General features: G+C 43.6%; 1 protein-coding gene across 1 annotated transcript; it reads right to left on the bottom strand.

Annotated features, from left to right (window-relative positions):
- Positions 1 to 336: 336 nt before the first annotated feature.
- LOC109951195 (versican core protein-like) lies at positions 337 to 27,618 on the bottom strand. The gene is given in 17 exon segments (XM_020585532.1): positions 337 to 2,680; positions 2,794 to 2,976; positions 3,758 to 3,902; positions 5,674 to 5,756; positions 6,706 to 6,864; positions 9,175 to 9,288; positions 9,398 to 9,511; positions 10,186 to 11,512; positions 12,279 to 12,448; positions 15,557 to 16,354; positions 21,293 to 21,397; positions 21,400 to 21,582; positions 22,191 to 22,318; positions 22,631 to 22,805; positions 25,072 to 25,488; positions 26,218 to 26,295; positions 27,417 to 27,618. Coding segments are annotated over 16 exon segments (4,344 nt in total). The 5' UTR covers positions 26,285 to 26,295; positions 27,417 to 27,618; the 3' UTR covers positions 337 to 2,504.
- Positions 27,619 to 27,626: the final 8 nt, after the last annotated feature.

Genomic DNA, 27,626 nt, shown 5'->3' with positions numbered 1-27,626 from the left:
ATCTCCATCCTCTGTGCCATACAGCTCCATTGTGTCCAAAAACTATTAAAACACATCAGTGAGCCACACTTTTGTGGTGGGTGACATGAGAGCCTAAATTCATCTGCTGCTGAAGATGGACCTCAGCAAATGTCCTACTGTATGTCCTCCTGTTTAGGAAATCAGTGAGGTGTTTTTAAAAATACAACTACACATGTTTGATTTTTGTAAGTCCAACATTTGCTGTCATTTTACCTGTGCTACTAAATGCTACTCTATGTTCACCAACTAGTCGCTAACCAACTAGCTAACTAGAGTTTTGGCGCTTTAAGGTGACAAGAAATAAAACAGCACAAGAAAGGGAGATTGTGTATTAATAATTACTGCACACACAGCTGACAATCACAGTAAAACCAGGATGGCGGACATTGTTACAGAAAGAATCAAACGATTACATGAAAATAAGCTTTTGTGCCACAGATACAGTAAACCCCATCAGCCGCATGGAGTAGAAAGACATTTAAGAATGTATATACACCAACAGTATATGAAAAGGACAATGTATGAAGAACATAAAAACAAGAATGTAGAGGATGTAGAAGTCATGTCTTTTTCACATTCCCTTATTCGCTGGACTTAAAAACAGATTCCAGATCTGTAGCAAAATGCAACATACAGTATGTCTGGCTAAGAACACTTCCAAACCCAAACTAGCATGTTTAAAATCAGGACAATTCTGGCAATGAACTTGTTGGGTTGATTTGAATCACAGCACAATAAAAAGCATCAACATTGCTAAAGAGCAAACAAAACGGCAGCATGCGCTGCATAAATGTTTTCTCTATCAGGAAACAGCCGGACGATCTGTAAACAGCAAGTCATCATTAACAGAGTCACTTCATTTCCAATGACCTTTACTTATTATCAGTCCATTCATAGTTTTAAAGGATATAATATAAGTTACACTGATATGGCTTCTTACAGTATCTCCTTTATATGCTATGATTAATAGCCACAGCACATTCACCACACATTCATGTTGATCAACCGTCCCCTCTGAAATGTTTTTGTATTGATAATGGGCCAGTTTTGTTAGCATCTACTTGATACTCAGCCCTGCTGATGGTTTCACGCTGCTCAACCAAGCAACTGCTGGAAGTGGGAACATTTCACACAAAGGCAAGAAAGAGGGTGAAGAGGACATGTGTTTTCTGGCCAACAGGAGACTGTGGAGAGACCGTCATGACCTGACAAAGCAAGTGTAACAGACACAGCTGAAGTTGTCAGCAGGCTACTTCTGGTAGTGTTGTTAGTCCGACTACACTGTGAACAGTGCGGAAGCACTTAAAGGAGTAATCCAGCAATTAAAGATTGCATTTCTATGACATTTCCATCCACCTTTCTTATGCACACTTTCAATTTGTGCAGAAAAAACTTAAGTGGAAACACAAAAATCTCAAAATATAGCAAAAAAGTGCTTATACTTGATAAAAAACTAAATAAGTGACACCACCACCGCTGACTCCAGAGACATCATACTGATGCAGCAAAGAGTGAAATGTAGTCGAGACTGTTAATCAACCTGCCACTTTACTTAATTCCTTTACCTGGTTTAGTTTTGACAAAGCAGAAACCTATCTCTAGAATGTAATCAATGCAAAAATGATCAAATGTAAAAGATAATTATGACAAAAAGCAACAACACAAAATGTGTAGCAAGCTAACGTCCTTCCAAAATGTTTTTTAATCTTCACAAATATTCATGCAGACATAACTTATAGCATTAAAACTAAATTTAAGGATCCTCCGAGTGTAATTTACTTTGTAGTTCCTGTATTCAAACTCTTATCTTTGTAGTATTTTCCCTCAAATTTCTGGTTGTGTGGGTCTGTCACCCCTGTAATCCACATCCACTAGCTCTGCTTATAATGTCTGAGTGCGAAAATATCACTGCTAGCAGTCTAGCTTGTTAGCTTGGCCTGGCCTCACAAGTTGTAATGGTTCTTTGAAAGTCTCCTGCTAATATGTGATGTGAAGGAAATGCTTTCAACAAACCTCGAGGATGCACACAATGCATGTTGCTAAGAAATACAAAATGTAAACATAACTTTATTTATAAAAGACTCAACACGCTTAGCAGATTGTGTCGAGTCATGAGAAAGTAAACAGCTCTACGGACCAGCCCTGTGTAGTGTTTACACAGTGAAGCCATTAGGCCGCTGGTCTTTCTGTTTGGAGCGCTGTGGTGTTGTAGGAGGATTTGATATAACCTAAGATAACTTTACTAATGAACTAATCCAGCACTAGTGTTACGGTTCAGATCCTGGAGCATCTGTGAACAAGGCACAGGGGAAATATCTCCCTGGTCCTCATCAGAGCCATTGATAGACAGCTCAGTGCATCACTCTGTCTGTCTATCAATGACTCTGCACTGACATGGCCAGCCCGCTGTGATCGGCTCCCGCCACAAAGCTGGACCACAAATGGAGTCAGCGTCTCATTGGATCCTTGCTGTGTGTTTGGAGTCAGAACTGCTGGAACTGACTCTGGGAAGGGACCCAGGAGCTCGGCAGGATGTTCTGACTCTGCTGGTGCTCTGCGTTTCCATCGTGTTTCTGACTCCTGGCGTGATGGTGGTCATAGTGCCTGTGTTCTTGCTCACTGTGGTGCTGGAGAGCAGATGATCTGTGGTAGGTTGCAGCTGAGAAGTCAGATGGAAAGGAGAGTTAACAGACCATTGTGCAGCCTTCTGCACCAAAGCAGTGACTCTGCTACAGTGTACTCTGAACAGGATGCCCCAACATCAGCACTCACGTCTCATGCAGGTGACTCTGGGCGTGTCCCACTGGCCGTCATGTCGGCAGTGAATAGTGGGGGCGTGCCTCTGGATGAAGCCCTGTTTGCAGTGATAGCGGACCAGCGAGTTGATCTCGTACCGAGGCTTCGTGGCCCCAAACACTCGAGTATTCTGCACCACAGGCGGCTGCCCACACGACACTGGGTGGTAGGAAACAAAATGTCCAGTGCTAAATAAAAAGTATTCCTGGATTAAAGACCAGTGCTAATAATCTCACATACATTTTCTCTTTGAATATGACGATTCAGAGATGGAATATTTGCTGGAGGTTGTTACTGTTGTTGACTTGTATGACTTGCTTGACTTATTGTAGGGACTCAACTTGACTTGCTTGATTCTCACCGCAGTAACTTGGGACTTACTTGAGGTTTGAAGATTAAGACTTGAGACTTGCTTGTGACTTGCACATGTGTGATTTACTCCCACCTCTACCTTACACAGACATGAAGATAATAGAACATAGAAAGAAAAAAAAACCCAAAGAGAGCAGTTTGATCTGATTTGAGCCCATGATAGTGCAGGTTGGTAAAAGTGGTTACAGAGCCTTGTTCTGCAGGTGATGTTTATGTTTCATTACTTTCATTTGAGAATGACGCTATCCACTAGGAGTAACTGTTGGTTTCTGGGTCTCTGGACACATAATAAAACAACCATGTATGGTGTTGGAACTTGGATGTGACAGGGTACGCACATGAATCACAGCCCAGTGTGAAACATTTACCCATGGGACTCCTAATAGGAGAATCTGGACAAGCTTCAGACTAAATGTTTGCAAATAACTTATGAAAAAATGTGCCAAACATACAATTAGCAGCCATGTCATAAACATTTTGTAGCTTATGGATTAAAGCAAGCAAAAAAAAAGTCCCTGAAACTGTCTCCAAACTGGTTTTGTGTGTGTGTCTGTGTGTGTGTGTGTACCTGTTCCCTTTTTGCAGGTGAACGTCAGCTGATAGTTGCACGGCACATCGTTCCACTGCCCCCCCTCATGCCAAATCATCACCACACAGTCTTCTCCTGACTGGAAGAAGCTGTCGGGCTGGTTCGGCCTCCAGTAGTCATATTGCTGTCAGAACACAGTTTTCACAGTTTTACCTTGATGTGAAGCACCCAGTAACTGCTTCATCCTGAGCGTATAACAACCCGGGTCATGACTTATTTCAAGATGATCGCCATAATTACTCTGCCACTATCAATACTGCTCAACCGTACGTGTGTGTATAAAGGAGATGAAGTCTATCCCCAGGAGGAGACGGTGCTTATTCATCATGTGACTGGATGTAATTCATAGGAAAACCAGACTGTGGTGCTACTGGGACAGCCAGCAGCACAGGGGTGCACAGACCTCAGGCTTTCTGCAGCTTATATGCAGGAGGAACTCCAGAGAAGTTTTAGTTTGTATTAAAACAAGACCATAAGAAAATGAACATATTACTATGCAGCCACCGAGAACTGTACAAAACATGCACTCTACTGTATGCACAAGCTTCGTCCCTGGACAAATCTAATCCCACTAAGGGTGTGACTCTGTTCAAAATGATAACACATTACAACAGCCCCTGCAGTTTCAGGTTTCAGGGTCTCTGCTCTGACGGGGCCCTGCGTGCACTGTAAATTCAGCTCACATGCTTCAACAGCTGAGAAGTCCCAGCAGACGGTAAACGTGTGTGTGTGTGTTTCCTGAAGTCTGGACACAGACGAGTGCAGTGGTTGGTCCGGAGATGTTAGGCATCACTACCAGCACCAAGGAAGTTCTATGTCTCTGCTTTGTCTCAGCTGAGCAGGAGAAGGTTTTCATTCCTCTGTGCTGGTGTCACAAGCTGGAATCACACCTCCTTCACTTAAACAGATGTCAAACCCTCCTGTCTTCAAGGGGAACGTTAACTGTCAGGTAGCATACCTAAATAAAATATAGATGTTTGCACTAAAGCGTCAATTAGCAAGTATTTTCATTACAGATCAATCTGCTGAGCATTTTCTTGATCCAAAGTGTCATTTTCAACCAACAGTTCAAATCAGCTCCATTCAGTTTAAAGTGATATACACGAGAGAAAAGCAGCAAAGTGTCGCATCTGAGAAGCTGGAACCATGTAATGATAACTGACTGAAGAGATCGATCGTTTATCAGAATAGTTGCTGATTAATGATCTGCAGGTCGACGGATCGATTAGTCAGATACTGTACTTGCTACAGTTTGAAATTCAAAGTGTCGTGTACTCCACTGTTCTCCCTTCCTCCCGGATCCATAATCTAGGCATCAGTTTTACTCAGTCTCTCACTGGAGAGCCACGTTAACCAAACTTCCAAACCAAGTCATCTTTCATCTTAAAAATATTGCATGCATTCAGTTGTACCGACCATTCTCTGCTGCTGACACTCTGGTCCATGTCACTTCCAGACTCAACAGCCTCCTCTGCTAAACTCCACTAAACGTTCCCACACTAAGCACTTTCAGAACAGCAGTCACCTTTTTAAAGCTGCTTTAAACTGCAGTTCTTCCCTCCACCTTTGCTCCTTTTTATACTTTATTACCTACATCTGCTCTCTCTTTTTAAAATTGAAGCTTTATTGCTTTTTTGTTTTATACATTATTGACAGTGTGTGGGCTTTATCCTCTGGGAAACATGAGTGTCAACTCAAAATGGAAATTCATCCAGTAGTTGTTGAGATGTTTTAGTCTGGACCAAAGTACTGGATCCACTGAAACTGCCATCCACAGAGCTAACGTGGCTAAAAGTGCGTGAACGACAAGTAAAATACAAGACTTTCTTCTTCTTTTATAGATAAACTAGCTTCATCAGACACTCGTGGTGCCTCCACAGACTGAGCTCTCTTACCATTGGATTGCCATCAGTCCATCTGAAGTCTCTCTCAAACATCTTGTCGTTCAGGCCGATCCACTGGTAATCACTGCCCAGACCTGCAGAGGCAAAAACATCACAAGTCTGAGTCTGGGTTAATGTAAGTCATTAAAGCATCAGGAAACAGAGCAAGGTCTTGATCAGGATCATTGCTCAAAGGATTTTGTACTTTGAGATGACGTTGACTTTGCAAGTCTGTGGTTTTTGTCTGTGTGGTGTGTGTGTGTGTGTGTGTGTGTGTGTGTGTGTGTGGCAGCATGATCTGTGGTGAATAATCAAGAGTATGAAGAAACAGAGCATGAAGCGGTGAAATGCTGAGGCTGAGCAGCTGTAGTGAAAGACTCGAGTCCATTTCTCCTAAGTCCATTTTGATTTCTCTGGAAACTCTCTGTCTCCTCTCTGTTTAAACCAACTAAGTTTTATTAGTTATTTTATCTTCTTAACACTCAACGGTGGATTAGATCACAGATATAACCGACCTCTCTGGGGACAAGCAGTTTTCTCAAAGTGCACCGACCTACAGGGAAGCAGAGCAGCTATAAACACAGAAATAACCTCATTACTGAGCCGTGTTTATCAAAGGGAGGCAAAAAGGATAGTATGAGCATCTTCTTATACAACTGTGTTTGTGACCTTTCATGAACTTTACAGAAACATCAGACAAAGCAACGCAGCCAGTGACAGAACTGGGCGGATTAAACCTGTTCAACTATTTCATCTGAACCAAATGATTTGGAAACAAATGTAAATGCACAGAACAGGTCCTTTATAATGCACAGCTACATTGTAAAACTTGCAGAACACTTGCACAGCTTCAGTATGTGTGACAAGACCAAATTAAACAAGGAGTAATGCAGACTCAGTCTTTGGTTGAACAGCTGTGGTTCTTCTGCTCTGCCACTTGCCTGTTGATTGGTTGTTCCTGTTACTACTCTGTCTTCTACCTGTAATGACTGAGAATGATGTAGCAGGACTCGCGATGCGGTCAAATGCACAGCATAGACTTACGGTTGACAAACTGCTGCTCCTCGTGGGACAGGATGCTGGTCAGGTGGGCGCCGTGTAGCCGACACTCCCTCTCAGCAGCGTCCCACCCGCGACGGTGTGCGAAGTACTTGTAGCAGTGGGACTGAAACTTCTGCCAACCAAATCCACACACCTGAGTGTCTGCACCAGGGAAAAACGTTTGAGTGTTAAGACTGGCAGGTGTAGTGCATGTTGCTAGTGAACTGTCTTACTGACATACTTATATCAGTGAGGCTTGGTTAGATAACAGAAACAGCTCTCTATGATACACAGCACAGAATCCATCCTCCACAGTGACCAGATGAAGGATTAGTTACTGCAGGACTATTGGATCAGACTACATTAGTTTGATCTAGCTGTACCTATTAAACTGGCAAATGAATGCATAAGAAACAAGACAGTGAAACAGTCTGAATTTTATGCTGTAGACTTTTAACTTCCAGAGGTTTTGGACCCACACTGTTGTAACAATGAATCTACTGCAGCTACACAACAACTCTGATTTGTTTATTTCTCCTCAGACTGTTGTTCAGGCCAGAGACAGAGAATTAGAGTCAGAGAGCTGAGGTGCAGCTGGGAACGAGCTCAGTAACGCACAGTTGGATTTCATTAACCCTGACAAGTCTCCAGTTGTCTGCAGGTCAAAGGCACACACAGACATTAACATACGGAGCACACACATTTACTTTGATACATTATACTATGACTTTAAGCCATATAATCAGCGCTCTGCTTTGTCAGGCTCAGTAAACAATGGACGTTTTGTATGAGTGGCTGCAGAGTGCTGTGCGCACCAATAAGGCTGTGATGGAAAGCTGCTGTCGAGGCTCCGGGATATTAGCTATGGTCTTAATACCTCCACTGTGCAGCCACCTGGAGGCTCAGGTGAGGTTCCATGCCCACTAATAAACTATTCAAGCTGTTTAAAAATAACAGAGGAGGTGAGTGGAGCACAGAGGGGCAGACTAAATGCTGCTCCATCCAGAAGAAGCAGCGCCGATTCGATGCCACACAGCTGCAAAAGCTTCTGGCAAAATAACAGAGCAATTATGTCTTTTTTTCTGCTTGTCCGCTGGCAGAAAGCTATGAGGGGACAGCTGTGTGCGTGTGTGTGTGCTCCCCCGTCTACTGACAACTGACTGCATGTGGATGGATTTACTGTGCAGGCGGTACAGTTTCCACATCGTGTTGTCCACTGCACACATCCTTCCTGCAGAACAAGAGTCTGGGTTTGGGGATTTCCAGAGCTGCTGGCAATAAAAACAACAGAATTTATACTTTGCTCTAATTAACAGCTTTCCCAAGCCATGTTTTTTAATATTCAAATGGTTTTATTGAATTCTCCACTTGCTGTTACTGGCATTAGACTCTATTTTTGATTCTTATGACTTTGATTTTACTTGAGTATTTTACTGTCTTCTACTATAATAATTCTACTTCACTGCATTTCAGGGGAATATATTGCTATTTTTACCCTATTACATTTTTTAAATCTATATATTACTATATTTACTGGTTTGTTTGGGGATTTTGATGATAAAAACCTATAATAGGCACCTACAATGCAATATTATGCAGAAAAGTATAAAAAGCTCAGCTCTAACTGGCTGCTTACATGTTTATGTGTCAGTAATAATTACAAACAGTATAATGTATAATAAAGAGACTATTTTGCAACATCATGGCATTGAAAACTTTTATTTTTATACTTCACTTACATGTTGCTAACAATACTTCTGTACTTTTACTTGCAATGGAGTATTTTAAAATTCTTCCACCACTGTGGTAAAAAAGAAATGATTGCAACAAACTTTAACAATCTATTTTTACAACCTGAGGAATCTGTTAGTAAGTGAACTGACGCACATTCATTCTGTGCTAAAGCTGTTCTTAGCTCAGTGTTATGATTTACACCATAAAGAGAAATGAGAGTCACGCCAAGCACCGTTAAAAAAGGAATGTGGCCTTATTATTCTGTTCTTTCAAACCTAATGACGTCTTACTTTTGCTTAAAAACTAATAGGAAAGATGTGTTAAACTCTCAGCACTGAGAGTTGGTACATTTTCATGGAAAATATTAAGCCCTGGAGTCGTACACCTGACTCAGGATTAGCTGCTCAGTAATGACGAGGGGCTGGAACTAATCTGCTGAGGAGACGACGCCCAGCAATGGACGGCAGCCGAGGATCATAGACTGCCATGACTCAGGACCAAATGCTGTATCTACACTTGTGCATGTCTGTTCCACGTGTTGCAATCTCTGACAGGTCAGCAAACTTCACAGAAACACCTCATGTCTCTCCTCATTCATGCAGTGTCATCACAACCAACACAAATGACAAAACTATGTAAAACTAAGGGACAAGTTGGAATAAACTGAAATTTGTTTACTTGATTTTGGATGTTTTGTGTATGACAGTATTACAGTGACATCACTCAGAAGCAGCTGACCTTGTTCGCAGAGCTCTCCTGCATAGCTGGGCAGGCAGAGACAGGTGAAGGAGTTGACTTTGTCCTCACAGGTGGCTCCATTCAGACACGGGTTCGACTGGCACTCATCAATATCTGCGGACGCACAACACAAGCCTGTATTATTCCACAGCTTCCATCTGTCACTATGGGGTCAGTGTGGGCTATTAAAAAAGAGGACATGCCTCTGTGTGCGTGCGTGTACCTGTTTCACAGTGCTGCCCAGTGTAACCATGTGCACAGAAACAGATACTTTGTGCTCCCTTCATGAAGCAGGTGGCTCCATTCTGACAAATATTGGTTGAGCACAGTACAGCATCTACACAGATGACACAATGCAAATTAAAAACCATTAAAATCACACCAGTAATGAAGCACAAGCAGCTGTAATGCACGGTGCTTCGATAGCATAGCAGACGTATCCAGTCACAGCATGTCAAACTTTAGATCTCTCTCCATGTGGAGGTGGTGTACAAAGAGTTTGGAGGGTCATGTCTGCTTTTAGCCTTTCCAAAACCACAGCTCAAGTAAAGGTGGAAGGAACAGGTTAAACATTGTTTGTCTGCTCTAACTTTAGCATGCCTGGCTAACTAGCTTGCTACATTCATACCTGCTGGACACAGATCTGGCTTGTGTCTCTTCTGCCCCTTTACTGCACCAGGGCTCTGGCCAGTTCAGAAGGTAGAAAAGGCCAGATTCTGTGTCCAGTGAAAGAAATGCCAAAGCCAAGCAGCAAAGAAAAGCATTTCACAGATTAACCTATTTTAAAATAGGATTAATTACCATTAAGGACTAACTGATAACCTCGTGTGTGTAATGCTGGAATCGAGCACTTGAATTGGGTGACGTTAACTAAGATGGATTTTTTTTGTGAATTGGAGCTGCACATCCTCAGTCAGGGAAAAGGGAGGTAAACCAGTAAAATAATCTGCTGCAGTGTTGAAACCACTGAAGTAGCTGCAGAACAAACCACTAACAATGGAGTTCATGTACCTCTCACATCCTCTATAGAATAAGTGGAGTCAGTGCTGGTCTCTGGCTCTGTGGTCACAGTCTCTTCAGGTATCTGACGGCGCACCTCCACCACAGGACCCATAATCTCATTGCGATAGTCCAAAAAAGCACTGTCTGGGAGGGGGGAGGCAGCCAGGTCTGGGGTCAAAGCCCACTGGGGAACAGAGTGGGTGTGTTGGTCGAAAGTGTACAAGGGCAATGTAGTGGACAGTGTCTTGACATGTGTGGCGGACTTGCTCTGCTCTTTCTGGTCTTGGTAAGGCTCGGTGTCACCACCAGAAGCTGCGGGGGCAGACTCGACGGGAACAGCGGGATGCACCTTATCATCTGTGACAGCAAGGGAGAGGTGTGTGGAGGGTTTTGGTCTGCCATGTTCTGAGGTTGTTTCTTTAATGTGTGTAGTGAGTTTGCTTTGTTCCTCAACAGTTGTAACAGCTGGTAAAACTGTAACAACAACCTCCCCAGCAAAGTCATCCAGACGCTGACCCCCAGGAAGCTCCTTCTCTCTGGCCAGCTGCTCTGCACCCGAGCCTGTTTCTGTGAGTGTGTCGACAGGTGGTGGAACAACAGGCACTTCTGTGACGTCGATGCCCACTTCAGGTAGAGGTTGCTGGCTGTGGAGGGTAAAATAAGGTGTTGTGCTGGTGAGTCTGGACATCTCTGGTGGGAAACCATCTTGCCCTGAAGTCTCATCTTCTCCAGAGGCAGACCCTCCCTCCGCCTGGACCCATGTGGTGGTTTCTTGCAAGTGTGTGCGGGGAATAAAAGTAGGAAGCTCCGTCCCTCCAATTTCGGCCTCATCGGTCATCACACCAGACCGGCTATCTGCGGCTGAGGTGGGCACAGGGTCGCCTGCAGAACCCTCATATGAGGTATCGTCAGTGCCAGGGCTTGAGGAGCCTTCCACGTCCTTGTAGATAGAGACCCCATCAGTGACGGGCTGGGACAAACCAGTGAGGACTGGGCCTGATGGTGTGGCAGGTGCAGGTAAGGAAACGTGAGGTGCATACGAGTGCATGGTGGTGGGAACTCTGGTTGCTGCTTGATCATATGGTTGATGAGTTTTGTCGCTCTCAGAGACCTCTGGGATCCACTTCCCCAATGCCTCCACTTCCTCTGGAGGTGTCTCTGTAGGGGAAGCGACTGTATCAATGGCTTCTTCTGCAGGTCTCTCCTCTGTGTGCCTATGAATGGGGTCTATCAGATTGTCCTCTTCCTTCTCTCCTAATTGAACAGAAGTGGGAGGAGTGGCTGTCTCAAACTGACCCGCTCTGGCTTCCTTTGGCTGCTCTGGCTCAAATGTCACCTGCAGGGATCAGAAAAGTAGGTAGGCAAGTAAAGAAAGGCGAATTAGTGTCGATAACAATTTGGATCTTACTTCTGAAGGCTTGGCCATCAGCGAAACTATGACAAAATATTTGTTTTCAGGATGGAAACCAGACTAAGATTTAAAAACAAAAATTATGTTGACAAATTTTGACTATGAAAAATAAAACAAACAAATGGATAAAAACAACTTCTGTTCTCATGTGAAGTCTTACTCAGCATCTTCAGAACCTTTCACAGCCTCAAACTCTTCTTCAGATGTTCATTTAGATGTTTGTACTAATGTTACAAAGCAGCGCCTGACATCTCAGTAGCTTTATGTTTCCTCCAGTAACGCACCAAATATTTGAAGCAGAAAAGAAAAGATGATTGGACTCATCTGCAGTCCCATGGAAAATTACACAAGAAGCAGCAACAAAACAGCTGAAACAAAAAGGTAAGCTAACAAACTGTGGACTAAAGTTCATTTCAGTCAGCACCTAAACTCAGTCAGTGAGCAGTGCTTATACAAATTCCTGTTTGAGCACAGGTAGCTGTGAGGAAGGACGACACCAAATGGCGAGTCAGTAAGAGTTTACTACATGTCCGCTATTGTTTCTTGTCACTCTTCTAGGTAGCAGCACCACTGTATTCTCAGCTGTTAAGTGGGAGAGTGCATGAATCATCGCAACCAGTAGTAGCAATAGCCAAAGCTACACAAGTAAAACTGGAATTATCCTTTAAATGCTCCAGTGCACAGATGATACCTCATGATTTCCGTTGACAAAACTGACAGTTGGAGAAATGTTAATGGTTGAAGCGTTGATAGGGTCGATGTCCTCGGTGCCTGGGAACCCTTCCGTGGTCTCCTGTGAAAGGTCAGTGATCTGGGAGAATGGGGGCTGGGAGCCACTGATGATGTTCACAATACCTTCAACTGGAGACAAACAAGAAAAGGACCAATAGAATTCAAAGTCCAGTAAAACATACACAGACAATTCCACATCTGACTTGAGTTATATAAGAGGGTTTCTGCAAATCATTATCACTTCTCCAGCCCTGAAACAATTAGCCAGTCAACAGGAAATTAACTGGAAACTCTTCTGATAAAAGAACCACTGACAGAATCACTCCTCAAACTGATTTTGGCTTCTAAAATGTGATGCTTTGCTTTTCTCAGCTTTACACCGTTGGAAACTGAATCTCATTAGACAAAACGAGACGTCCCTGTGGGTTCTACATAGTTATGATGTAGGATTTTCTATATTTTCTGATATTTTAGAGACAAATTATTAATCAAGAAGATTATCTTCAGATTAATCGGTGATTCCCCAACTCTTATGTTGTCTAAACCTAATTAGATTTAACTGAACTTTGCTTAAATAAAAATAGCCAAATGCTAAATTGCTGGATTGTTTTCTGGAAAAACAAAAATAACTTCTGCTGACTGGGACCAAGATCAACTGTAATAAAGTGACTGTACATGTAATTTACCAACTCAAAACAGTGGGTTTAGTGTCTCATAAGAAAAGGAAATCATAGCATTTGCCAGCTGTTGGCTCGACTGGACGGTTTTCAGTATTCGATGCTACAGACACACTATAGTCGTTATCAAAATGGACTGTGGTTCAACTCGAAGTCCTAAAAAAACTCGTCTTTCTCAGTTTGTTGTACAGCAGGGTCCCACAGCAGCTCATTTCTGAAGTTGATTAAAATGAGCTAATGTGCATATCTGGATGGTTACCAGCCAGTGTTTATGATTTAGCTCAGTCAGAGCCAGGAGCAGCTCTCGAACAATGCATGCTTGTATCTGTTCATCACGGCTTCGTTGCACACATGGAAGCAATACTGTGGGAACTGGCGTAAAAATGTACAAAATGTGACGTGCACACAGACCCGGGTTTGGTCATTTTGTGTGAGGACGGAGCATGTGACGAAGTGTGACTGGACCGGGAGCTCCTCTTTGAACTGGACTGATCCAACTTGTTAACCTCTCGTTAACCCGCACCAGCCACAACATGTTGGCCAAAGTCAAAAAAGCCTCTGTGTGACTCGGAACTTGATCCTGCATGAAACAGGAAGACTTTTCAACAGAACACTCAGAGCTTCAATTTTCCTAATTTTCTCAAGACGTGGTGAGTCGAGGGCCTCTCGCTAACCAGCGCCGGCTTTGTGTGCTGATGTATGACGCCTCGGTTCAATAATAAACACAAGTCCTGGAAGATGGCACCACCTTGTCTGGAGGGACAAACACCGGAACACTGTGATATGAGTGACTGTACGGAGGTGTGTGTGTGTGTGGGGGGGCATTAGTGATTTGGGGGCCCTGTGCAAACCCAGACACGGAGCCTCCTTCATGCTTTATTCTCACCCTTTTTCTGACTGACAGTGTTATTAGTCTTAATGTTTGAAGCGGTGTAACTACTTCACCTGTGTTTGTTTTCTTCAGGATTTTGACTGAGCCATCTGATTTTTCACCAACAAACCCTGATATATATATATATTAACCAGGCACCAGGCTTTGGGACCCTTGGGCCCTGGAGCTCCTGGGCCTGAGCCTGGTAGGTAGATAGGCCCGTTCAGTAATGCAATCCAACAACTAATATACTGTAGATAAATGTGAGGAAAGAAAGACAGCATACAGATTGTTGAGAAGTTTTTTGTTACACCAACTCAGGCAGTTCCCTACATAAAAGAAAGTGAAGGTCAACAAACTGTGGTTTGTTGGCGGCTCATTCTCCTGATGTCTAGACCTGAAATGAGAGCACACATCTAAAGACATGTCAGCTAAATAGAAAAGAGGCTAATCACTGCATCTGACAAATGATTTGCTCTACTATTTCTGTCTGTTGATGAGGCTCTGCCGCTTTCCCACTGGACACACTGAGATGAGTTTACAAGATGTTTAGCTACAAAACTGGCCGAGCGGAGGCGACCGACTTCAAACGTTTCGACATCTGGCTCTGCAAACAGCGTGTGTGCATGTGTGTGACCATCTGTCAGCACACAAATAAAAAGGTAACAAACCATTAGCTGATTCCTACAGGCACAAAAACAATAGTACATCAGCCAGAGCAGATTACCGTAAAGTGTCTTGACTGCACAGTGAAACAAATATGAAGTGCTGAAAGAACCAGCAGTTTCATGTGCAATGTGAGACTGCTGGGTCCAAAAGCACAAAGGCTTGCAAATGATGCGTGGGGGGGCTCCTCCAGACCAGTGCTTGAAGTGGGCTGGTACACACTAGTAAGCAGGTACTCACCAACCCCAAACCAAATCAATTCACTAACCTTAACAATCAAGGTTACCTAACCAGGTTTCTGTACATCTAACCCAGGCCAACAGCTAAAATAACCCTTCGCCATAATTACTCTTGTTTTGGGACAGCGCATAGTGTCAGGAGCCCAACCGACATGCATCGGATCTTGCCTTGCCTTTGGCCCTCCACTCCAAACAGTGCAGTTGTTGGACTGAGACAGAGGACCATCGAGACAGACTCATTCTCCCTAACCACCAAGAGGGGGCGCTACAGTAAACCCAGTTGTTAACAGGGGAACACAAGGTGGGGATCGCATATCAATACAACACTGGCACTCCTACAGTTTACTCTTTGGCGTATGGCAACTTTTTCTTGCGTACTGGCACTCCTCACCAGCTGCACATTAACTGCACATTTGTTTGGTATCACCACCAAAGAACAAAGAAAACAGAGATGATGAGGCCCTCAAGGCTCCACACTTCAGGTAATTGTGAAAGCCTAACTTGTAGAACTTTGTTTACTTTGTGTAAACCTGGTGATAGTTTTCCAGTCTGGCCCTGCCTTTAAGTAACAAAAGAACATTCCAAATTCAAAAGAGTCCAAAAACCTGCAACTTGTTACTGTAAACACTCTAGTTTTTTATTAAGACTGACCCATTAGAGAACTACAGCCCTCAAGATAAAACGTCTTCGGGTGATATAGCAACACTTGTTTGGTATAAATACAGTCAGATTTGATTGACAGAGGCTTGAAGGAAATCTGGAAATCAAAACAAGTCCAACTCACCTGGGGGATCTTTGCTGTGCACACTGACGATGATGAGATGGATAGGTGCTTTATCGGCATCTACAGGCTGGTCGAGGTCAGATGTTGGTGTAGCTCCTGGGGTCACATCATCTTTAAAAATCACTGCAGGGTGTTGTCCCTCGTGCTTCACCGCGGCTGGGAGGCCTGACTCTGGGACGTGGATCTCTGGGACAATGTGGTCCGGAGTGCTCTCTAGAAGCTCTGATGGTCTTGATATGGTTCCTTCCACTTCCTCTAGACCTGTGGGGGTCTCTAAGTGCCAAACGGGCACTGCTGTGGGCTCCGCCCTCACGTGTGTTGGGATCACCACTACTCCCACCTCAGCCCCACTTAAGCTATCACTGCTGGTGCTCCCCTCCCCGCCGACACTGCCATCGCTTCGGCCTGACCCTGCTTGGCCTCCCTCGTCTCCCCCATGGGAGATGTCAAGGTGTGGGGACTTTGAGAGGGTGGTGGGTAGGGGAAGATGCTGCATGGGGACCATGTTGTTTTCTTCAATTGGTACCAACTCTACCAGGCCAGGACCTCCAAGATCATAGTTGTCGTAGAAAACAGTGGGGGTCACTGCGTCTGTGGTGGACAGGGGGGTGTAGTCGACTCCATGTTCATCTGCTGAGGCCATGTGCGATGTCACTTTTGGAGAATGTGGTGCGGCTCTTTGAATTTCAGCTCTGCCAGGGTATATGAGCGGGCCTGGTGGTGAAATGTGGGGGCTGTCAAGTCCATGTATTGATGGGTCCACCAGTGGACTGGGAGTCGTCGGCTCTGGTTGTTCCCCTGAGAGATCGAAACAGAAGGACGTCAGAAACCGCTTTTAATAAAGCTGCTAACATTGAGAAGCAGCTGGATTCACCCTGTTGGATCAGGTAACAATCTCACAGGTTTATGGCAGCTAATCAGAAGTTTGTTCTAGTGAAATCAGGTTTGGTCTGTCAGTTCTGTGAATGACGCTACATACTACAATACCCATGAGCCACAAGCGCAGTTGTCATGAAGACAAATGAATGAAAACAGCTTAATGATGATTTTGTGAACAAATGCAACTCCCTAATTGTGAAGTTCATTCAAAACTGATCCAAAATCTGAAAAGTTATTTGATTTAAGCAGAAAAACTTTAGCTTCTGATCACAATTGGTGAAACATGTAACAGAGTTTGAAGCTCAGCGAAGGCTCTGAAAGCTACAACATGCAAATCATACCATACCCCTGCCATACCAGCAGTTACTGTGTTTATCTAAAACTGACCCGTTTAATCTAAGGTGCAGATTCTCAACTGTGAAATCTTTGGCTTCTACCTGCTGTTGGCACGTCACAGCATTTTTAACTCGGTGCCAAAATGCACCTCGAGGGTCACGGTTAACATCTACCTCAAAGTTGTCAAGTCCACAGGCTTTTGACTTTTGAACAAAGAACCAGATGTTTTCAAACAAGGTTGTTGTTTTTTGTGGTGATGATTCAACTGGGAGAGTTTCATGTCCATCTGAGCCTTGACGCGCTCTGACAGCGAGTCACCTAACATCACCTAAAATGAATGGGACTTCAGGAACCGGGGGCGCCCAAAATAATGCCACACAGTTTGTAAGCCTATGCATGAAAAGACCATATTCATACTATCATTGATGGACGTGCTGACTCACCTCTAAGCTCACGACAGGATGGAAACGCCCAGTGCACTTTACAAACCGATGTATTGGTTCAGCATTGACCCACGACCTTGTAACTAAAACACTGGTAAAACTGCACAAATAAGGCTCGATTTACAACATTCTGTGATTATCTTTCCAAAGTCACTGCTCTATGTATATCTGGCTCCTTTTCCATCCATCTGGCAGGTTTTTCACACATAATAAGTTACTAGAAAAGTTACTTTACATCCAGATTGTTCTGTTTTTTTAATTTTTCAATAATAGATCTTATAAATGTTAGTGCGACAAAAACGTTAGACTTCCCTCTGACATCTGTGGCTGTACATAAAAGGGCTGGTCATCAGGTGACTCACAAACCACATGTCTGAGTGGATACCACTGGCACACCGAGGAGTTTTTAAACTATTTCTGCCAAAAACTACATTATGTGTCCATGACACATTATGTTAATAACTATCACTGCCAAAACCCAACCGGGAAATCTCTGGAATGCTTTGGAAAATACTCATCACCAATGTAATTTACATGTAATTTCTCTTCAGCGGGCTAAATTTGAAAAATGTTTATGGAATAAATCAGTATTGTCATGAGTCATTAAAAAAGAAAACGGTACTATCAGGAGACTGCCGGCAGCTGTCTGACTGCCGTTAGCTTACAGCGGGCCATAAAAGGAGAGGTAACGACTTTGGTTTTCTAAACATGAAGTCACCTGTCAAGAATAAGACGCCTTCATGCCTGGAGGCTGCTGTGCCAGTGTTATCAGAAAAACAACAGTCACTGCTGAATGAGGCCAAAGGACCCAGTGTGTAGAGCAGTGATGCTTAGAGAGAAGCCTTGCTCTCTCTCCTGCTGCTGCAGCCTGAGCCCTATTAAAGACATCTTTAAAACAGCTTGTGATGTTTGCAAAGATTTATATCTCATTGTGATGGAGCACATCTGATAAAGACATGTTCTCCTTTGTGTTGTGCAGAATCAGCAGGCTTCACACGTCACTGACAGGATTCTTTAATAAACACAACTGAACTGACTCCCCCGCATGTGGAGGGGTGGGGGAGTTGTCGGGGTTCCCCTTTTTCCACTCCTCTTCATGCACATACCCAGTAATACAACTACAATCTTGTGGTTGAGTATGTCCATGTAATGCTACATACTTCTACTCCACCACATCGTAGATGGAACTATTGTACTCTTTACTTCACTACATTTATCTGATGGCTACAGATACTTTTCAGATTAGGTCAGAACATTAAAAACATTTGATAAGCTTCTACAATGCAGTTTATTGTTAAATGTGAAAGCTGCTTCCAACCTATTTGGCTTGTGACCTCTTACTAAAAAGGAAGGAAGTTTTCATCCAGATGCAGTACAGGTTTTTACATTTCCAGGCAAAAGACAACGTCAACTAATGTGCATTTCCATCCACTAAAGTGGAATATTATTATAATAACAATAATAATTCTCCTGGTGGTGCCAATAAGCCAAGAAAAGATGAGAAGAATAAAAGAACTCTAGTCAAAGCAAATGGAAAACATGAAGGAAATCGGACACATATTAATGTGAGGAAGGTTTCAGCCTCCTCATCGCTCCACACACATTTGATGTTTCGTCTTTTCACTGGACACATCATCACTTATTCACACTGAACTTTGTCACATTTAGTTTTTATCAACAGACCAACAAAATATTTAAAACACATATAAAACAGGTGGATGGAAACATGCTCAGTGTCGCATTGGGTCCATTTGTCACCTTTCACATGTCTGGGAGTTTGTTAGCAGTTAAAGACATTTCCCCACTAAACTTCATGTAAACACCTTTTTGAGGCCTAAGATGAAAAATTATGTAATATTTTACAAAAAGCTAGCAACTTACTTCATCTTATGACCCCTCAGAATCATCTTGTGGCCTTTTGGAGGGGCCCGACCCCTATGTTGGAAGCCACTGGACTAAATTACCCAAGTCTGTATAGTTCAAACCATGGCCAGGGATAATGATTACTTTCACTGTGGATTCATTTGCAGATGATTCTCTTAAATTAAATGATTGTTTTATCTATGAAAAGTCAGAAGTGACATCTTCAAATAGTTTATATTTTTCAGATATAGTAGGAAACATTAAATTATTCCAGTCACATTGGTACAAATAAGAAAAAGCTCATACAAGCAGAGGTTTGCCTTTTTACTTGTGACTCAAACAATTATGAAAATAGTTGTAGATTAACTTTATGGTTGTCAACTGACTATTTGTCTCAGCAGTAACACCGGCTCCACCTGGAGCTGTTGCAACAGTAAAATGCTGCTTCCGCATCAATGCGATCTAATAATGTCACTGCATACTAATAGATCAGGGACATTTTACTGCAGAACAAGTATTTTTACAGCGGATATTTTTAACTGATAATATTTCTGTATGTTTACTTGTGAGGGACTTTAAGTGCAGGACTTGTAATGCAGTACTTTTACATAGCTGGGCTGCTTTTTGAGTACAGAACCAGAGCACTTCTTCCAACAGCGAACGTATTAAAGGGGCTTACTACAGACTGGCCCGCAGCCTCTGGGGATGTGCTCTGGTCTTTGACACCATGACGGAAACCCTGCCCAGATATGATGTCATGTGCCTGGCGAGCCATCTGGCCGGGCTGGGGTCTGTCCTCATACTGTCACTGTGGGTTAACGCTCTCCTGCAGGTCTGCCACCTCACTTAACGCTTGGCAGTGCACATTACACAGCCTTCAGGTACAAAAAGTATGTTTATACTGCCAGATATGTGACTGTTTGCAATTATATCATCTGCAAAGCATCGAGGTGTATCAGCTCTTACATCAAATGCACAGACTCACATGACCAATCTTATACAGGTTTGAATCTTTGAGTGTTTTTTTAAATAATGATAATGTTACTTCTGGGATTAGCAGCTCTGCAGCCCCCCTCTCCTTCCATGTTCTCCTCCCTCCCTGTCTGTCTGTGTTTGGGCAGGGTCCAGCTGTGAAGTGTTAGGGGCCTGTCCTGTTTCTGCAGTATGTATGTTAGAGTGCAGTGAGTTGGCTTTTCCCCTCATACAAAATGTGCCCCGCTATATAACGGGCAGCGGGAGATGTAAGCACGTTTTTACACTGAGCTGCAGATTGTGGCTTGTTTGTGCTGTAACACACTTCAGTGTTTACGTAGTCAGATACAGTTTTCTAGTGACTTCACGAGTGTGTATGACCCCTTGGAGGAGGACCAGTCTGAGGCTCGCAGAAAGGAGCAGCATTCACCAGAATTTCTACTAATGCTAAAAGCAAAGAAGACAAAACCTCTGAATCTATGTTCCCAGTTATGAGAAGGATGTTTCGAAAGCGTTTCTCAGTGAAATATTACCGGGACAAAGAGGTTGCACATAAATCTGATGGGTCCTGATGATTAACAGACAGGAAATAATCCAGAACAAATTCTTCTTCAGACTTTCTCTTGTGCAATGTTGAATAGTTTTATCCTCTCAGGCCTCTTAAAATTATTCAAATTCAATCTGAGAGCCAAGAAAAAGTTTCCATTAGATAATATATACGATGTAGTGTAAAGCTGTGAAGCTGGAATTACACATCTGTGGCCTGTATGTAGGTGAAAGTGAACAGGAGTCACTAGGAAACTTCTGCACGGCTGCTTTATGTATTTGTTTCCGCCCACTGACAGGAGCTAAATCCACCAGTCAACTCGCTGGACATGGGTCTGCACAAGGCACAGATGTTGGGAGATGTGCTCTTATATCCTTCTTTAGGTCTCAGAGATGTTTGGAATACATGTATCTCTGGAGAGATGTAATTCCAGCTTGAGGATGGGTGATAAGAAGCCAGTGCTTCATTATAAGGGATCACAAGCCAAAACGTTTGCGTCCCACAGTCATAAGCCTTCACTTTAGGAACTAACTCAAACAAGTACATATTACATACACATTAGGATTTCTCAAAGTTATTTTTCTGTAGCAGGTGTGTTGTACAAAAATACAACAGTAAAGTGAAACTGCTTTCAGTGGTGAATCCTCTTGTTTTCCAATGAGAGCAGAGTGGTATCAGTGCACACTTCAGTCTTACCTTTGAAGCAGAACGCTCCATGCCGGTCTGTGGGGCTCGGGTAGCCCGTCTGGTTTTTGTACATGTAGAGCGTGCGGACCCCAACCAGACCTCCTCCGCACTGAGGGGGATGGTAAAAGGGTGCCGGACGTTTCCGTCGGACAGCCAGCCGTAGTCACAGCGGCTCAGCCCTTCCCTCCAAGCTGCAAACAGCTGGCCAGGCGACGCCAGCACAGCGTCGTGCTTCTCACACTCCTCTCTGGCCTGCTGCAAGGTGAGCCTATCGCTGATAGGGGGGTTGAAGACCTTACCTTCACACAGAGGAGGCACACAAGGTAAAAAAAGGGGTTTAGTGTGCAGTTTCTGGAAAAGCTGCTTAAATATTTAATTATTTTCAGAGACGGCCTCCATTCAAGGCTCTCTTTTAACCAGATTGGTCTTCAGGTGTTGGAGAGCTACACATCTTCTGAGCACCTTTAGGACTTCTTGTCCAAGTTGACTTACTAGTTGAATTTGACAGAATCTGCTACTGAGGCTCATATGATATTGTTGGTAGCTCCACCACAGCATAGAAATCAGGGGATCATGAGTGAAGATTATATTGTCCCAAAAAAGAAAAATCATAATAAACAAGAGTTTAATTCTTTTTAAAACTATTGTCCAGAATGAAGTAAGATACTTGTTGTAGTTCAGGGACACAACAAACGCAAAAAGGAAAAGACCAACCTTCAGCATTGCATGGCTGATACCAGCACATTTTTTTGCTAATGCAGCTACAGACACATATTCACGACACTGACTGCATTGATTGAATTAATATTTCTTAGCTATTGTGTCACTAGGGATTGACTGAGATGCTGCACACAAGTACTGGGGTGTGTCTTGTGCTAAATGCATTTGCTTGTACTTGTGTGTTTACCGTGGAGTTTGTCTACAAAGCAGTACACGTCATAAGTTTCTGTGGGGCTGCGGATGCCATATGACCTCACTCCTGGCCTGCTCATCAGGTTGCCTGCGCAGCCTGGACGGGGCACCGTGATTGGATATCTGAAAAACAATGAAGGTGGCACACAGAATTTAACTGCAAAACCCTCCACCTAATCAAGTTATTTGTGCCAAATAGTTAAATCTGGCAGCGTAATGAGAATATTTCCACCTGTTTCTGAAAGACATTGAGCGGTTTTATCTATTTTCTATAAATGAATGTCTGCGATGAAACAATACGGCGACACTGGAATCAGGACAAATAAAACGATTTACACCAGACACTGGTGAAGATATTCTTAGCTGTGTCTATGCAGAAGATCTGTGCAGCAATCAGAGCCAACACATTGTGTAAGTGTAGATTTTTACACAGACCTGACTGACTGGTCGGCGAGCCAGCCTGCGTCACATTGGTCCAAGCCATCCTCAAAAGCAGCAATGAGCTGTTCAGGTGTTGCGATGGTGGCACCTGCAGCACGACACGCCTCCACAGCTCCAGAAAAATCCAGGCTGTAGCGGCTAGTGTTAGGTCGGTAGTGGAACACCACCCCTGGAAAAAGATGCAATGGGAAAGTGCATCAGATATGTGAAGTGTGAGAGTGGTTACAGGTGTAGAGCAACATGCTCCTTTGTGCACAGTGTGTCTGTGTCCCCCTGATGAGCCTCAGCCCAGTGCGCCCTCTCTGTTCGCTCCGTGTTTGGTCTCCACCACCTCCTGAGGGAAACCTCTGGCTCTGGAGCTGCTAAATGCTCCACTGTGTTCACCAGCTGGTCTCTGACCAGCTCTGTCTGCTGGTTGCTGCTGATCTGGTCGTGGACAGCAGCTGTTTAGAGCGTCTTCTTTGAAAACAGCTGCTTCCTGCTGCAGTTGGAGACGACACTAAGAGAGTGGTGAAAATGAGCCAAAAGCTTTGGGCCATAAAACCAAAACAATGAGCTGAAAGATGCATAAATAGCTCCACAGAGCTCCGAGGAACGGCAGCGCCGGTGAAGCGACACCTTTCACATTAGACATAGTTGTATGATCTACAGTTAAAACCCCGTAATGCTGTCAGCCTTAGTCAATGTAGGACTGCAATTAACAATTACTTTCATTACCAGTTAATTAAGGTCACAGTTTTTTTCTCATTTTGTAAAAAAGCTGAGTTGACATATGAAAACTGCTTTTTTTTGGCTGACCAACAGCTCAGAACCAAAGGTGTGCACTTTACCATCATAAAGAGTTGAAAAAACATTCACTCAGAACATTCAGAAACATGAAGTCCAACAGGAGAGTTGTTATTTTCCTTTAACTGACTAACCTGCTGATTAAAGCAGATTCACAGGTGACAGTTTTGAGCAGGAGGGGCTCACTCTGGGGTCTTACCACCAGGGCTCATCCAGTGGAAACCCCACAGTTGCTGTAGAAGATTATCCGACAATCAACCCTTGCTACCACACACTTGCACAGATTCCACATTAATGCTGAACAGGACTCTTTGTTCAGCAGCTCCACACAAAGGCGACCCCTATGAGTGACACACAAGTCTTCGTTTAACAGCTCAGGCATCTATTCACATGCTCCTGCAGCTCTGCCAGGACATCCTCTGTGTGGAGAAATAATCCTCGGTGCAGCTGAAAATAAAGGAGCTAATGACAAAATAACAGCCACATATAGTCTGAGGATGGCAGCTGAAATAACCGACTGGTCTGTGTCGCCCTGTACTGTCACGTAACAACAGGGGTAAACCAGGGGATTTCCAGAGTCTGATACCTACTGGAAATTTAACTCAGATATTTTCTCTCCCATTATTAGTCATTGTTTTATCTCCATCTGGGGGACGATCCAATCCATGGTGGCGGTGCATCACACTGTGGACTACAAACTGATCCATGTTTCATTTTAGCCAATATGTGTGTATGTTTTTGGTAAATCAGCACCATTACAAGCATCCTGAATTAGCCAATGTCGGCTCCTCTTGGAGTGTACCCATGGCTGTACTGGCAGCTCTCACTGCACTACTGTGATGTTGAAGATCACTTTAAAATGTGATGACTGAGTTGTGAATTTTTGATTCTAATTTGTCTCACAAACTATCTTTGCCTTCCCTTTAACCCTATGGCTCCCCCTTGGGAGGGGTTTGTCTTTCTCTTGTGTTGAATATCCGTGAGATCATACCTGTAATTTGATGAAGTTTAAAAACCTGTCCAGAACACTGAGTTAACTTACCAGGGACCACAGGAAATACGAGTCTGGCTTTAAAGTAGCATAACCTGCTTTTTGTGGCCATTTGGAGGCAGCACAAACAAGATGTAGGCACAACATATCATCTCCTTTTAAAATAATATGGCAAACCTGTTGGCAAACTGTTGGCTATTTTCACACCCAACAGATGACAGGTGACATTATCATTCATCTAGAGTGGTGTTTGTGTCCACCTGATGCCCCCTCTGTTAGCTCTGTGTTTGGTTTCCACCATTCCTGAGGGAAATCTCTGGCTCTGTAGCTGCTACTCAGCCATGTTCACTGGCTCGTCTCTGAATGAGTCCGTCTGCTCATAGAGTTGAAGCAAACTGCAGAGTTGGTGATAATCCTCTGTGGGTTTTCACTACAAGCAACTCTTACCACAATAAACTATCTGATCTGTTCTTCAGATAAAATATTGATCAGTGCAGCTTTGAACAGAAAAGCATAAGCTTCAGTTAATGCTTCTGGCATTAACTGTCAACTTGACACATCTGGATTCAGTCATGGAACAAGTTTGCAAACTCTTGACGACACCTGTGAGTTTGACAGTAAACGTGTAGAACTGGCAGAATGTGTGTGTTGAACTCACCGGAGACGCTGAGGCTCACGGTGCCCTGAGTGTCCTCCATCCCGTGCATCACCTCACAGAGGTACAGCCCTGCATCACTGGCCCTGACTGGCGCTATCATCAGAGAGGCGTCTCCGGCCGACAGCGGTTGGCTGAGCACTGCCACCCTGCTCATGTACTCCTGCCCCATCTTGACCACCCCTCCCTGGGCCACCAGCACCACCTTCTCCCTGTCTCCCTCCAGCTTGGTCCACTTGATTCTCAGCTGTTCGTCAGGGCTCAGAGGGTGAGGGGTATCAGCGGACAGAAGAGGCCCAGATGGCAGAGTCTGTGTCAAGCTGCTCGTCATTATAGAGAAGTGGCATGGCAGCACCACCCTGCCTGCCAGAGAGGCAGCTGCAGGCGAGTTCTTCTCCATCTTCATTATCTGGGGTCGTGCTGGAGAATGGGATCTTTCATGAGTGTGTGTATACATGACACAGCAAACAGTTGCATATATTTACTGTTTTTAATGTTTACACCACAATAAATAAGGACATAAATGTCTATAAACAAAGTAATAAACTAAAAAAGAATCAGTACTAATACCACAGAGTAAAAAGAAACTAAAGTATCCCCCGGTCTGAGGCTTTAGGGACTGCTCTCTCTGGTCTTCTTCTCAACCCCAGCTCTCTTCTACATGAGATGATGTTGGGTGGACCAGCTTCAGACTGTGGAAGCTGGAGTCTGATGCTACAAGAGATGCAAGAACCTGCATGTGTATGAGTGTGTGTGTGTGTGATCACTTGAGAGCATGTGTGTGTGTGACTTGTGTTGGAATCACATGGCACAGTGTCAGTCCTGGAGCCTGGCGTGCACGCTATTACGTCTATGTAAGAAGAGCAGCGCAGAGAAGAGGAAAAAATCTGGAGAGCAGTGATAGAGTTTGGATTCAAGCTACAAGAGAGGTTGCAGACAAGATGGCGGCCTGTAGACCAAGGCAGGAAGGTGTTGATATTAGCCAGAGGTTGTTTGGGTTTACAGTTGACATTATGGGTTAGAGGTTAGGGTTAATAGTTGGCGATTCTGCCTGAGGTTGATGGTGCACACAAGCTGGTCCCAAACCACCACCTCGTCTGCAGCCAGGTCCCCCTCCAGTCGTATCGTTTTCTGCAGGGCTCGACTCACCTGGTAGATGACGACCAGAACATAGACACACCAGGCAGAGCAGGTGTGTGAGGATGTGAAGAATCATCTTAACACAATCTGCAGAAAAGACAGTCACAAAATTACTTTACTCAGGTTTTTCTTTTTTATGCTACTTTATATTTATGTTCTCTACTTTATGTTGTACTCTATTACATTTGAGAAGGAAATATTGTACTTGTGACTCCATTGACAGAACATTATTTGGCAACTATTTTGATGACAGATCAATCATTTTAGTTTTTCCCAAACGATCCAACAGTTCCAGGTTTTCACACGTGAGAATGTGACACTTTTCTTTGCCATATATGTGATAATAAACCAAATATTGTTCTAGATAAAAACATTGTAGTGATCAATACAGTAACTGATTGTTACAGATCTGGATCCAAGTACTTCTTCCACCACTGCATGCATTGCATGTACACACATGTACTGAAGTAGTTTTTGAGGTAAATATGTACATTCTACTTCTAAGCCACTATTGTTGTACTTTTTACTCCACAACATTAATCTGGCAGCTTTAGTTACTTTGTAGTCATGTTTTAAATATAATGAATAAACTACTCAGCAACTTGTAAGTTAGTCCCACATTCCACCAGCTACAACATAAAATAGGGCTTACATGTAAACTCATCTTTAACAACAATCTAATCACATACTTTATGAGGTATTACCGCAAATGAAATGAGCCTTTCTACATAATGATGACTCTACATGAGTAAGGTTCCTGTGCAGTCTGCCAGAAACGTTGGTTTTGATCATCTTATGAAAGGACTCTAAGTTCACTGTGTGTTGCTTTTATTATTTTTCATCTGACAAAGTTTAAACCAGCGTCTCCAGAGCAGATGTGTGGTCACAGCTGTCTCAGTACCAGCTTAGAGCCCAGCTGTGGTGATAAAGCTTATCATGTGGTTAAGCTCTCTAATTGGTCCCAGGTGTCAGTTTTATCAATGGCTGTCTAATCATTCAGCTTTATCAGTGTGGGAACTTTCCTGACCACCCAAAAGCCAGCTCGTCCGGGGGTGGCATGGAGGAGAACCAGGCACATCACAGCATCAACGCCCTGAACTAATCATCTCGTCCAGGTTTCCGACGGAAAATTGTTTTTAGTAAATATCACGATATTTAAATTCTGTGCCAGATTTTCAGCGAAATTTTTTTTTAAATCATTCCCTTACCTTGTAAATTCTTTAAGTTAAAAAAAACGTCCAAAATTCCAGTTGTCTGTTGTCACTTCCAACCTTCTTTCCAGGAGACTTCCCGGAGGTCCCAGATGAACCGAAGCGTCTAGCGCGTCTGCTTCAGCAGCTTCTCTCAGACAGATGTCTATCTGCTGCTCGGACCTCGTCCCCCAAGTCCAAACCCCTCTACACCGCTATTATCCTGAA

This window comes from Monopterus albus, unplaced genomic scaffold, assembly GCF_001952655.1.
Source record: "Monopterus albus unplaced genomic scaffold, M_albus_1.0 scaffold369.1, whole genome shotgun sequence".
Classification (NCBI taxonomy): Eukaryota; Metazoa; Chordata; class Actinopteri; order Synbranchiformes; family Synbranchidae; genus Monopterus; species Monopterus albus.
This window is presented reverse-complemented; position numbering and strand designations above follow the sequence as displayed.